This window comes from Callionymus lyra, chromosome 14, assembly GCF_982586985.1.
Source record: "Callionymus lyra chromosome 14, fCalLyr1.hap1.1, whole genome shotgun sequence".
Lineage (NCBI taxonomy): Eukaryota > Metazoa > Chordata > Actinopteri > Syngnathiformes > Callionymidae > Callionymus > Callionymus lyra.
In genome coordinates, this window is record NC_141831.1 from 8,023,116 (window position 1) to 8,036,730 (window position 13,615).

Sequence of the window (13,615 nt, forward strand, 5' to 3'; positions counted from 1 at the left end):
CACCGCCCACCCTGACAGCGACCCCCCTACAGGGACCCCCCCTGCAGGCCCTGAACTCCTGCAAAATACTTGGAACACCAGCGCCATTTGAAAGTCACTGACCCTTAAATAACCCGCAAATATAAAAGTTTCATTGAGTTTTAATTTTATTCACACACAAATAAAACATACAAAAACAACTGTGGAGCTCGTGTGACAATATATTTACAGACAAATATTCCAATTATTTTATTGACAAGTTGAGGAAAAAAAAAAGAAGACAATATTTGGTTTGAGTGACTTGTGTTTTTCCCGCCTCACGTGGACACTTCTGTACAACATTTACAAGTATTTACAGTCCGTGTTTCGCTTTTTTTTTTTTTTTACGACTTGACGTCCAGGAGGGTCTTGATGTCTTTGATGCCTTGCTCTTCTGCCACCACCATGATGTGGTCCAGGGCCTTCATGTGGGCCAACATCTGCACCAGCTCTTTGATGTGTTCCCTGTCAGGCAGAAAATTGTTAATACATTAAAATGATACATGATAACATGATAATTTATTTTCAATATATTGTAACGATAAGCAACAGCACTGTCTTGATTTTTTACATTTACAATTAACAAGCAAATAATCAATGCATTTATACATTTTTTGTTGTTGCAATTAAACCTCCGGCCACTAGATGGAAGCAGCGTACATCCTCTGGAGCTTAAGAAACATTGAAGTCCAGCTAGATCCAGGTGAAAACTGAGGACTAGAGGATACATTGGACTCAGCATCTTTTAAAGCTGACGTTTTGACATATTTTGGTTTGAAAACGAATGAAAGCAGTTACGACTTAGTCATGTGGTCTGTAAATTCTGCAAAAGCAGAGTCAAGTACTCGACAATACTACAAATATATCCTTGTTACTACAGTATCAAAATATACACTGTATTGTTGACTATGTATCGTGATACGCATCGACAGATTCTTGCCAAAACAAACTCATAGTCATTACGTCCTCCGCGGCTTAAGAAACATTGAAATCCCGCAACATTTGATGACTGAGGATGAGAGGATACAGTCAACTTTAACAGAAAGCTGATGTTTAGACATATTTTGGTTTAAAATTAAAGCAGTTACGACTTCTAAAACTAATACTACAAATATATTCTTGTTACTACAGTATCACAGCATAACGTAATGTTTCCGCTGCATCGTGACAAATACATATTTTAAAAGTAAAAGAAAACAAATATTTTACAAGGTAACCAAGCACTAAAGTTCTGCATTTACTTGACTCTGGTGTTGTAGTATTTACAGACCACATGACTCTTGACAAAGTCGTAACTGCTTTCATTTGTTTTCAAACCAAAATATGCCAAAAACCATTAGCTTTAAAAGCTACTGGAATCACTGTATCCTCTCATCCTCAGTCATCGCTGTCATTTATTGTTCTTGTAGCTGCAGAGGATGTACTGACTGCTGCCATCCTGTGGCCAGAAGTTTAATTGCAACACAAAAAACTATGAAAAGCTGCGAATATTTGCTTGAAAATAAAAAAAATATTTTGACCAACCTATGTTGGAATATAAACCATAAAATAACTTTGAATGATTTAAAAAACAAACAAATATATAAAAATGCTGTTGAATATCTATACAGTATCGAAAGTATGTTTTTTTAAATGCATCAACTTCTTACTTTGCTACACGTCGTTCGAGGTCGGACGCGCCGACACAGCCGCGATGAAGCGTGTTGGCCAGGTGAGCCATGTAGCGACAGAACGGCTCCAACTGAGGAAGGGTCTTCGGTCCCTTCTGTGCCGAGAGCCAGTGCCCCGGTAGACTCTCGACCACCTGCCAAAAAAGCAAAAGAAAAACTCATCAACACTGGACTAGATGATAGTTTTAACCTTTGACCCGCGAGAGGCGCCATCTTCGAGGACCCACCTTCTTGCACTTGTCGGCGTTGTCCTCGAACGTGTCGGTGGTCTGCAGCGCCGACAGGAGGTATCGGTTCAGCGTGCTGTCCAGCGCCAGGTCCATCAGGCAGGAAGGCGAGAGGATCCCGTCCCACTGCAGGATGTTACCCAGAAGCTTCACGAGGGAGAGAGAGAGAGAGAGAGAAGGCACATGTTTGGATCGAGATGTTTTGCAGACGCATTCGTCTTCCAAGAATACCTTCACGCAGGTCCAGAACTGCCTCTGGTAGAACAAATACGGGCTGCTGTTCTTGTTCTCCAACACGCTGGGAATAAAGCAGAAAGAAACGGTGAAGCCAACGAACACCACGACTGCTCTTCGGCCCCCGTTTGTTTGTTTGGACCGGAGTGGATTTGTTTATGTTGGCGCTCCACATTTATTTTTAACTGATTTTCACTAAACAAGACACAAATAGTTGAGCTTGCGTTGTCGACCGACTTCGAGAGTTCTTGGGTATAATGCTACAAATAGATCGTGTTTATTAGCTTCGTCGCTACGTTTGCAAAATAACCCAAAAACGGATCTAAAAAAACATTTCCAGGAAAAGGTAATCGTTTCTGGTGTTGTAGACATTTATCTGTGTCTATTTACTATGTGGTGATTCATGAAACAGCTGGCGGGGAAACATGATACAGTGGCTGTGTCCCAAATCGTGCACTTCTGCACTTACACTTAAAGTAAAAAGCAGTACGCAATGGGCACTCAAATGGCCCGAAAATAGAGTGTAGATCAGGGGTAGGGAACCTGGTCCAGAAAGAGCCGCAGTGGGTGCAGGTTTTTGTTCCAACCGATCAAGCATGTACAGTTTAACCAATGAGGTTTCAGCTGAACAAGCAACACCAGACTGACAATCAACTGATTACACTCCTAAGACACCTGATTGGATAAAATGTGTCCTCTTGAATGGTTGGAACGAAAACCTGCACCCACTGCGGCTCTTTCTGGACCAGGTTCCCTACCCCTGGTGTAGATCGATGGACACTTTCCACCCTTAATGGCCGCCATCTTAGTGACTTAGAGAACGCTAAACTGAAGCTACGTCACTGACGGCGCGTCTTCGGAAAAGATAGCGACGTAAATGTCTCGAGAAAACACTTATTTAACCACAAAAAAACACAACAATAACACAATGAAACTTAATCAATTGTTTCAATTGGCGAAAAGTGTTGTCAAGTGTCGGTGATAGTGTTTCAAAGGCTGGTTACAATCAGCTTTAAAAAGTCGTAGAAGAAGAAACTGTCGAGTCATTTCCTGTAAGTGTCTATCGCCTGTGTGTGATTTATGACAGGACTACCCTGTCGAAATGTGCGCCTTCGCAAGTAAGTATTCTGTAAGACAGTGCACTTAGAGAAGTGCGTCATTTTGAGACCTGTACCGTGTCTCAAAACGCATACTTCTCTTAGTGCACTGGAGGTTAGTATGCATCAGGATAGTGTACGTACTAACCAGTACGCAAACTCTCGACAGATAGTATGTCTCAAATCAAACACTGCTGCTACACACTAACAGGAAATTGATTAGTCGTTTCCTTTTTCCACCATCCCTCTGAAACCTCCAGGATGGATAAATGAAAAATACATTTGACTTACTTTTTAGGAAATAACGGGAGGTAAACGTCTTCGTCCAAAGTCCGTCGCACCCGCAGAACAATCATCTTTAAAAGCTCCTGAACAAGAGAGAAAAACAGGGAATCAATTCAACTCCTCGTCTTTTTCCAAAGAGTGCGTATCGTCGTGGACCGAGTGTTACCGTCGTGTATTGATTGTTTCCGTGGACCACGGTGGGGTAACCTTTGATCAGCCTCTGAAGGAAGGCGACGAATCGGGAGGTCTGACTCCTGGACAGCGGGTCCCACGACTGCTCGGCCAAAACTGAGAAAAACGTGAAAACGTAGATTTAAGAAAAAGGATTGAGATGTTTCGTAGAAAGTGTGTAGATGTTTTTTTCTACCTGTCAGTTTGGGTAGAATGACCTTTTCCACGATGGCGGGGAGAAGGCCGTTGTCGGCGTCTCCGCCCTGCAGCAGACTGTTCTCCTCGTAGCCGTAGAACAATAGCGACTCGAACCAAAGCATGTATTCAAAGTGTTCGCACGGAGTCTGAGGGTCGCCAACAAAAACTATTAATAAAACAATTCTGACAAGTGACCCCCTGAAGAGGAAGCTCACCTCTAAAGGGTTCCACGTGATCAACTGGAGCCGGACTAAAGGGTTGAAGAGTTTGGGTAAACACAGTCCGATGTACGCCTCTCTGTAGCACTCGGAATATTCTCTCCTCCACTCTTCGAACTGGGCTTTGATACAGTCCAGAGAGTGAAACTCCTCCAGCGCGTCCTCGAATATCTTCTTGCTTTCCTTCACGATACGATCTGAACAAGGAAATAAAACAAAAAGGTGAGGATAGAACACGACGTGAGGCTTCACGGCATCAGCTGACCTCTCTCCATGTCGAAACTGGTGATGTCGGTCGAGGTCTCCTCGTCGTCCGAGGACAGGCCCTCCTTGTGCTCGGCCCGCTTGCCGTTCTGCTCCCGAGCTTGTCGTCGCCGCGTCCTGAACAATTAGATCAGGCATGAAAACGGTCGACAGAGGCCGTCGAAATCATGCAAAACATTTCGCAAAACACATCTTATTGCTACTGCGGATCACATTGGTCAGACGTAGTTGTGAAAATGTGATTTAAAAAAATAGCTTGACCTCCATTTTTGTATTCATTAAAAAGGGAGATTTCTCAAAAGTGTTAATAATGTAATAAATTATGATAAAGATCTTATGGGAACATGTTATTATTACCGTTGTAAACTACACAGGACTTTAATTTGTCGTTGAAAGTACAGAATAAAAAGGAATTAAATAAATCTAATCTATCACAAAACATGTAGATACAATTAAACGTATACAAATTAATAATTAAATACAATTTAATACCTTTAAGTGTTGTTTTCTTAACCATTGATATATGGTAACATTATATTTAGGGACTGAACTTCAGATTAAAAAAATAGTAAGTACTAGTTTACAGGTTGATTAGTTTTTTAATTAACATATTTCTTGACTGTCAATGGTCACAAACTAAGGTTTCTCCAGAGAAAGTAAGATTTTTTCCCAAATCAAAACACTTTCCAGACAGTATTATTAAATAGAACATAAATTATATATATTAGTTTATCTTTTTGTGGGGCCTGGTCACAAATGTTTCAAGAACCCGGTACCTGGATCACCAATCTATATAAAATGGCCTTAATATTAAAGAGTTTTGATTCATAAAATATGAATTAAAATCGAACTGAGAACCTACCGTCGCGCTTCTCGCTCAGCTATCCTCCTCTGGCGACAGTTCTCGTGGTACGCGGTCCGGTCTCGACCAAACGCGTCCAAACTAGGAGCCATGACGGCTTTATCTGCAGGAGACAGGTGGAATGTTAGCGCCAGGATACACCGAATCAAGAAACAAAAGAATGTTGGTATCAGATCAAACACAAGTCATTTTTCGTGAGCTCAAGATGAACAATTCGAAGTTATTCGACATTGACGGTTCGAATGTAATAACCATTCATCCTTCCTGTACTCACCTGGTCACTCCGACTTTTACTGTGACTAAACGGGTCATTAGTCATCTTTTTGTCATTTTGCCACATGAGCCGAGATACATGTAACCGTGCTGACCGAGAGACTCGGCCAATAACTGACCGACTGAAACAGCTGCCGGTGTTCAACACCCTGCGGCATGCTCCTCCGCTCGTATGATAAAACCTCATTTAACCCAACACACACTTAAGTGGGACGCAACGGTGCACACTTACATAACACACACACGCGCGCACACACACACACACACCGCAGTCACGCACAGAACTAACGAGGCCGTTCAAATAAATCATAAAAACCTTCAAGATGGACTGACTTGAAAGGCTTGCAAACTCCGACGATTCATCTTTAATATCATCCTGTCGTCTCTGGACGAGTCGCGTGGCCCGTTGCCTTAGTAACTGGTGCATGGCAGCCTCCAGCTCCAGGACAGCAGGCACCTGAAAGATATGATGGCTTTTGTGACCTTTGAACCAACACACAAGTCGCGGGGGTTTTTCGAATATCACAGGAAATGTCTGGCTGCTGTTGGGAAAACAGACCATGACAGTGAAATACTCTACGAAGGCAGGAAACAAACGCTTGCTGTAAAGAAGCCTTTGAAGAGAAAATTAATGGTCAACTCTGGTTTAAAGTCGCGTTTCCTCGGTTTGTCTTAGTCCCGGAAGGATTCAAATCAAAGTTCATTAAATAAAGTTGATTCTTGTTCTTTTTGTGTTGCTGTACCAAGAGTAATAGTCCTGCAAACATAGCAATCATCTTCAACTGGAGGGGTGACTAAATCATTATTTCCCCATACAACCTATTTGCCATTTTAATTAATGGAAAAAAACATAGATTCAGGAGATTTTAAACACGTTTGTGCGAAGGATATATTCATCTTTTATTGTGCAACTGTCTGCTTTAACTAATGTTAAATGACCTTAAACTTACTTTCCCCTCCATTTAGCTTCACTTTTGTCGTGATTTTTCCCCTGATAACACATTTAAAAAATACAAATAAGATGTTAAATGTTTATATTAACATCTAAAAAGAGTAACACAACTTTATCTTTGATCCATGTAACTTTAATTTAAGCATAACGCAAATTCTAGCTTGTTTAATATTTTAACAGACCCTGCACTTTTTTGACCCAAAAAAATGATTTGTTGTTGATCAAATGTATTTTACCAAAAGGTATATATTTGTATTTCATTGATTTAAATCACAGTGAACTGTGGTATCCAAAATACATTTGCAATAACTAGTTAGCCAACCATGCGTTTTAATTCAATTATTTTTCTAAACCAATTTGTAAAATACAATTCGCTTGCAATTCCTCATTTTGTACTTTTTCCCTTGAATCTCACTTTTTCTGGTCTTAAATCTGGGAAAACTGACATTATTTGTGCAGGCTTTTCCTTGATTTTCTCCTGTGTTGTTCTCAGTGTTATCTTGACCTTTTAAGTATTTATTTTAATGAGTATTGTTTGATTGTTTAAGCGTTTTTTGTGACCCTGCTCTGGAAAAGCGATCTATAAATATAAATTAATTACTTACATATCAATCGTTATTGGAAAACTGAAAGCCTTGGTTAGAAGAGATTGAAAATGTATCAATATTCATATTATCTTATTAAATAAGAAACATTTTTAACAGTAGCCTTAGTTCCCCTGGAATATTCTTCATATCACAATTTAAATATTGTGGCGAACAATATACTCGGTCACACATAACAGACACAAAGAGACTAATGGGGCCGCAGGTGAATTCTCCCTTACCTTTTCACTGAAACACTCAAGCAAGTCTCCAACATACCCTCGCATCTCTTGCAAGAATTTATATTGATCTGCATTGTCATTGGACGAGCCCTCGAGCTGCTGTATGGCACTCTCAGAACTAGCCAGGTCTTCTTGGATCTGCTTCAAGTGCTTGGCGTTCATTTCTTGGCCCGTGCGCATTTGATCCAGCCTACAGAGAACATGGCATAAGGAAGAAACGGTGAATACAACCCGATATAAAAAGGAGGTCAGTGAAGTTCAAAGTGACAGAAAAAAAATGGTTTCCTATCAGCAGCTGAAAGCGCTAACAACGTTTATTAAAATTACCGTATTTTCCGGACTATAAGTCGCTATTTTTTTCATAGTTTGGCCGGGGGTGCGACTTAAATTGATTGTTTAAGCGCTTTGTGACCCTGGTCTGGAAAAGCGCTATACAAATAAAAATTACTTACTTACTTATACTCTGGAGCGACTTATGTGTGAAATTATTAACACATTATTACCGGTATATCATTTCACATGTTATTTTCACACTAAACCACAAGAGGGCGCTCTAGGCCTGTGTTGATAATTTCGACGTAGAAGAGGAAGCGCCGCATCTTCTGCCTCCTGAGTTAGCGGAGTTGTTTAAAAGTGACACCGAGGATGAAGATTTCATTGGATTTTAGTTATTTGGAGTTACACGGATGATTTGGTAAACTTATTAGTTATTTTTGCTAAAGTTTTCTGAATAACTCTTAATATGTTACGTTAACATACCAGGTTCTCAGTTGTGTCATGTAACGTAACATACCGTACAATTATTCAGCCTGTTGTTGCCTCTATTCTATTTTTATTTTAAATTGCCTTTCAAGACGACATGTCTGTTCTTGGTGTTGTATTTTATCAAATAAATTCCACCCCAAAAATGCGACTTATACTCCAGTGCGACCTTTATACGTTTTTTTCCTTCTTTATTATGCATTTTATGGCTGGTGCGACTTGTAGTCCAGAGCGACTTATAGTCCGGAAAATACGGTAAATGAATCTAAGTACGTTTTTTATCAAGAAAACTGTGACCAGCACGAGTGCAACCGGCTTCTCTGTCTACAACTGTTCGTGCCCGTTAGATATGCAGGTAGATGGCGCTCTCGGGCTAGAAGGCAGAGCCATTAGTCACGGACAGTTCACCTACCTATCCTGCAGGCGTTTCTTTACCAGATCAATGGACACTGGGGTTAATTCACCAATAGTGGACCCGAACTGAACGGATCCATTGCCGGTCTGTGCGGGCGTCTTGGCACTCTGTGCGGCGACGGCAGTGCTGTAGGCGAACGGCATGCTGTACGAGGAACCGTACGGAAGAGTCTCGTAGGTGTTCTGATAGTAGCTCGTGCTTTTGTCCACCTGGCTGCTTTGGACCTGGAAATTTAAAGACAATACGTTAATATCTACGATGGGTACACTAGGGGTGTCAACGCTTAGACTTTCTACACTTGTTTTTGGTTGAGTGACCAGCTACACGCAGTTGTGCTATATAACCACAAAAGGGTTCTGTCTCCATTCAACCACCTCCTAATCCCATTAAAGCAAAGCCCTTCCAATAGTTACCAGAGAACAAAATATTTATTCTTGTAGACCCACTTCAAATAGATCACAGAAAACACAACAGTTAAATGACAAAACTTAATTTACCGTATATTTCGGACTATAAGGCGTACTTAAAATCTAATTGCATACTTATTACTAAAAAAAAAAAAAAATTAACAGTGCACCTTTATTAGCCGTTTGTATAAATTACGGTTTTTCTTGCCAACATCAAAACAATATAATGTGGGGGCTCAAAAATCAGCATAGTAGTATCATCAGTACCATAGTATTACCCCGTGAGCCACCATAGTATTACCCCGTGAGTCACCATAGTATTACCGCGTGAGTCACCATAGTATTACCCCGTGAGTCGCCATAGTATTACTCTACGAGTCGCCATAGTATTACTCTACGAGTCGCCATAGTATTACTCTACGAGTCGCCATAGTATTACTCTACGAGTCGCCATAGTATTACTCTACGAGTCGCCATAGTATTACTCTACAGGTCGCCATAGTATTACTCTACGAGTCGCCATAGTATTACTCTACGAGTCGCCATAGTATTACTCTACGAGTCGCCATAGTATTACTCTACGAGTCACCATAGTAATACCCTGTGAGTCACCATAGTATTACTCTACGAGTCACCATAGTATTACTCTACGAGTCACCATAGTATTACTCGGCGAGTCACCCTGTTGTAGTACTCCTCCCCATACCCCGAAGGTATGTATACATTAGTAAGAAATTAAGAGGACAGAAGAAAAAACATGTAGATGGTTTTTGATTTTTCTAAAAGTATAACTTGATATTAGCGTAACCGTTTACACATACAGACGTTGACACCTCTATTGAAATAAAAAAACTCAGCATATACAGCATTGATGTACTTAAAACATCTGTAAATGCAGCTTACCTGAGGTATACTGATGCCTTTTCGAATCTGCTCCTGCTCCCACTGGATCACTTCTTCGTCTTGACCCCCGTCTAGAGCTTCATCATCACTTCCTTCAATACCTTGATCAAAAAGGTCAGGTGGGTCAATCCGCTGAAAAAGGTCACACTATCAAGTACAATCACCGTCGCTCTACCTATTTCCTCGGCAATCTTCTGCCTTTGGCTCTTGTTTTTGACGCCGCTGAACTGGATCCTCTTCTCGTCGTCTTCATCCTCGCTGCAGTCTTGATCGTCTTGACCCGATCGCTTTTTGGGGTCTTCCGTTTCAACCAGCGGTGCGTCGCCGCCGAGCTCCCTCGCCAGCTGTCGCCGCTTTCTGGCGGCGTGGATGAAGGCGGCGTCTGGGATTTCCCCTGGAAAGAAAAGAGTCTGCATTTATATTTGCTGTGAGGTTGCAGGGGAAACTAGTGGAAACGTTTATATATGTATAAATTAGAGTTGTTAGAGAGATGGGTGACAATGCAATTAAAATGTAATTAAAAGCTTGTTACCAGGTCTCAATGTGTTGAGGGAGGAGTAGGTGCTGAAAGAAGACCCAGGAGGTTTGATCCTGGTGAGTTGATTTGCTGCAAGACCAACTGGAGGCTTCACATCTTCCTTCTGTTCAGTGCCGTCCATTTCAATCACATCTTCTGGGTGATCGATAGGCAGAGCGCCAGTTACTTCCTCCTTGATGGCGGTCACCGGTATGCAATCTGAGCGAAATAAAAAGTATTTGAAAAAAACATTTAATGTTTTGAAAATATATTTTTGTTAATGTTAATTATTATTGGCCAATTGTTTTTTCTAGGGATTAAGTGCATATTTATATAATTTTAATTTTACCGCACCAGTTACATCCTAACAACACGTAGTTAAGTATAGTAATGTGTACGTAATCCAAAGTACAATCACACAATTAAACTCAAATAGATGACATCATTATTTGTTCCTAAGCTTTGGAACGATCTTCCTCTCTCTTTGCGCTTGATGGATCTACTGACTCCTTTAAGAAACATCTTAAGACGTTTTTATTTGTTCAGGCTTTTCCTTGATTTTCTGGAACTCCCGTGTTGTTCTCAGTATTATCTTGATCTTTAAAGTATATACTTTTTTGAGTATTGTTTTGATTGTTTAAGCGCTTTGTGACCCTGGTCTGGAAAAGCACTATATAAATAAATATTACTTATTTACTTACTTATTTTGTATAACATGAATAACACTTAAATAGGAACGAGTGCTGCAAGTTTTATATTAGTGTGTTTGCAACCGTTATTGACATAACTAAATAAAGTTCCACCTAACCTAACCTAAATAAATGCCTGTATCGTTACAGTGGTTTTATGAACTGTAATACGAATAATTTATCGTATAAGAAGAAATGCATGAAAAGTGGACACAAATAAAAAGTATTAAAATATGCATATTAAATTACGTATATTGTCCATCCCATCTATCTGGGGGGTGTATACCTGTACATAGAGAACAATCATACATTGTGCTTTTTGTTCTATTGCTTAATTTGTGCGTTAAACTACTTCATTCTATTATTCTGTATTGACTTCCTGGTGGATCAGTCACTTTTGATCGCACAATCTGAAGAGCTGCAGGATCGATGTATTGGCCATCAAACTGAATTTGCTTTGTTTACTTCACCAATATTTATTAATATTGACGACGTAAAAGACACGTCGTAGTTTCTGTAGAATATGTACATTTCCAGATTGGTCCAGTATACGTGCCACAAATCGCCGTCAACTTTTGGCAATTTTTCCCTCGACAAAACACACTCGCAAAACCTCTAAAATTGATCGATTCGCACATCGTTTGTATTTGGATCCGCCGATTTCCTGGTCGAATCTGACTAATTTCATGAAGTTCATCAATTCAATACAACACTTTATGTATCCATTATTTTACATTTAAACAACGTATACTTATAAGTATATAACTATATATATACATACACACACACACACATCACTCACAATAATCACATACGTTTAGTGATTTATGTATGTCATAACATTCATAGTAACAAAGCAGGAAACGTATGTGATTGTTGTGTGTGTGTGTGTGTGTACATAGATAGAACTTTATTGATCCCTCAGGAGGTCTCCTATGCCGAGTGTGTGTATATGCTGATGAGAACAAAATTATATTTTTATTTAACAAAATCTGGCTTGTTTACACTCGTAAAAAAATGTTTGATCAGTTTGATACAACAATTGGGTTAAATGAGTGCATTTTCAGTAAATAAGTAAGTAAGTAATTTTTATTTGTAAAGCGCTTTTCCAGATCAGGGTCACAAAGCGCTTAAACAATCAAAACTATATTCAATAAAGTATAAACGTTAAAGATCAAGATAAAACTGATAACACAACAGGAGTTCCAGAAACTCAAGGAAAAGCCTGAACAAATAAAAGTGTGTTAAGATGTTTCTTGAAGGAGTCAGTAGATCATCAAACACAGAGATGGTTCCAAAGCTTAGGAGCAACAGTCTGGAAGGATTTCTCTCCTCTGGTCCTGAAGATCAGGAACCATCAGTAGATTCCGATCCACAGACCTCAGAGCCCGAGCTGGGGTGTAAGGCTGATAAGCGTGAGAAATGTGTGTTGTGAGTGTGTTAGCGGTTTAAACCGGGAACTAAAATGAGTTTTGAAAATACTATTTTAGATTTAAAAAATAGATTAATTCCACTAGATATAACGGTTAATCATGGTCATGAAAGTATCAAAACATTAACTAGTATTTTGTTTTGACTACTGTACCGTTGGTATTATGACAATAAGGTTTTCTTTATTGTTCCTTTCATTGGTATAGCTGGATAAATGTTCTATTCTTTTTATTCTTCTTTTGACTGTGAAACTATTTCATTATTTTATTCTGTACTGACACCACAACAAACAATGTTGTGTTTCCAATACCTGCAATAATAGTGTGTGATTCTCACCTGATCTGGGCTCTTGTTTCACGACACACGTCTTCTCCAGGTCCTCCTTATACTCCCTCTTGAGCTGCTTGACGATCTTCTTGCTGTGCGTTGGTTTCTTGACTCGAAACACTTCAGATTCATCTAAACAAACAAAAACACATGATAACGACCATGAGCGGGACCAGCATGAGTGAAGTGCGCAGAACATCCTCCACTACCTTCGTCATCGTCGAAGCTCAACAAGCTCGCTTTGGTCGGTGCGGTCAGAACCGGAACCACTTCCTTCACTTTCTTCTCCCTTTTAACGGGTTTCCCCGGGGTCAGGAAGCCGTTGCTGGGCAGGCTGTCCGCGAGGCTGGAGGTCTCCAGGAACGGCAGCTGAGCCGCCACAGGCCCGAACAACGTCGGCGCCAGCACCGGCTGCGAACTCTCCTCCGGATCCTCCTCCTCGGACTCGTTCCTGCGCCGAAAGTTGGCTCGTTTCGCCTTCTTGAACATGTTTTTATCTCGGGACTCCAGCACCGACGATGCGCGCTCGACGTCTGGATAAAAAAAAAAGTGGCGCTAGCAGCACGAAATGCGAGAAACACACCGCGGCTCAATGTCAGCCATTTTCTGTCACACTCATGGGGTCTTCTTCTGGGGTTATGGAAGCAACGCGCCAGCGCCATCTAACGGTGGGAGTGCGTAACTAGTGGTGCTTAGTTCTATAATTTAAACTTTTTTTTTACTCATTTATTTAAATTTGTGGTAACGTTAATTGATTCTATCTTCAAGATATTGTGTTGGTTTGAATTTTGATCTTTTTAGGTGAAATATTTTCATTTATTGACGAATTTAATTAACTAGTATAACTCAGGTAAAACATAATGCAAACC

The 13,615-nt window shown here is 40.3% G+C and overlaps 1 protein-coding gene across 2 annotated transcripts; it reads right to left on the reverse strand.

Moving 5' to 3' along the window:
• Nucleotides 1-124: 124 nt before the first annotated feature.
• Nucleotides 125-13,349, reverse strand: paxbp1 (PAX3 and PAX7 binding protein 1). Of its 2 annotated transcripts, XM_087808252.1 has the most exons (18): nucleotides 12,956-13,349; nucleotides 12,756-12,878; nucleotides 10,315-10,518; nucleotides 9,958-10,176; nucleotides 9,783-9,883; nucleotides 8,470-8,696; nucleotides 7,296-7,485; nucleotides 5,851-5,974; nucleotides 5,245-5,347; nucleotides 4,384-4,499; nucleotides 4,116-4,315; nucleotides 3,899-4,046; nucleotides 3,698-3,819; nucleotides 3,538-3,614; nucleotides 2,147-2,213; nucleotides 1,916-2,062; nucleotides 1,668-1,822; nucleotides 125-483 (listed from the first exon to the last, which is right to left on the reverse strand). In XM_087808252.1, exons 1-18 carry the CDS (start codon nucleotides 13,233-13,235, stop codon nucleotides 363-365), a joined length of 2,724 nt encoding a protein of 907 aa, XP_087664378.1. In that variant the 5' UTR covers nucleotides 13,236-13,349; the 3' UTR covers nucleotides 125-362. The 2 variants fall into 2 exon arrangements, with proteins under 2 accessions (XP_087664378.1, XP_087664377.1); XM_087808251.1 differs by having other exon boundaries at nucleotides 3,899-4,315.
• Between the last annotated feature and the right edge of the window lie 266 nt (nucleotides 13,350-13,615).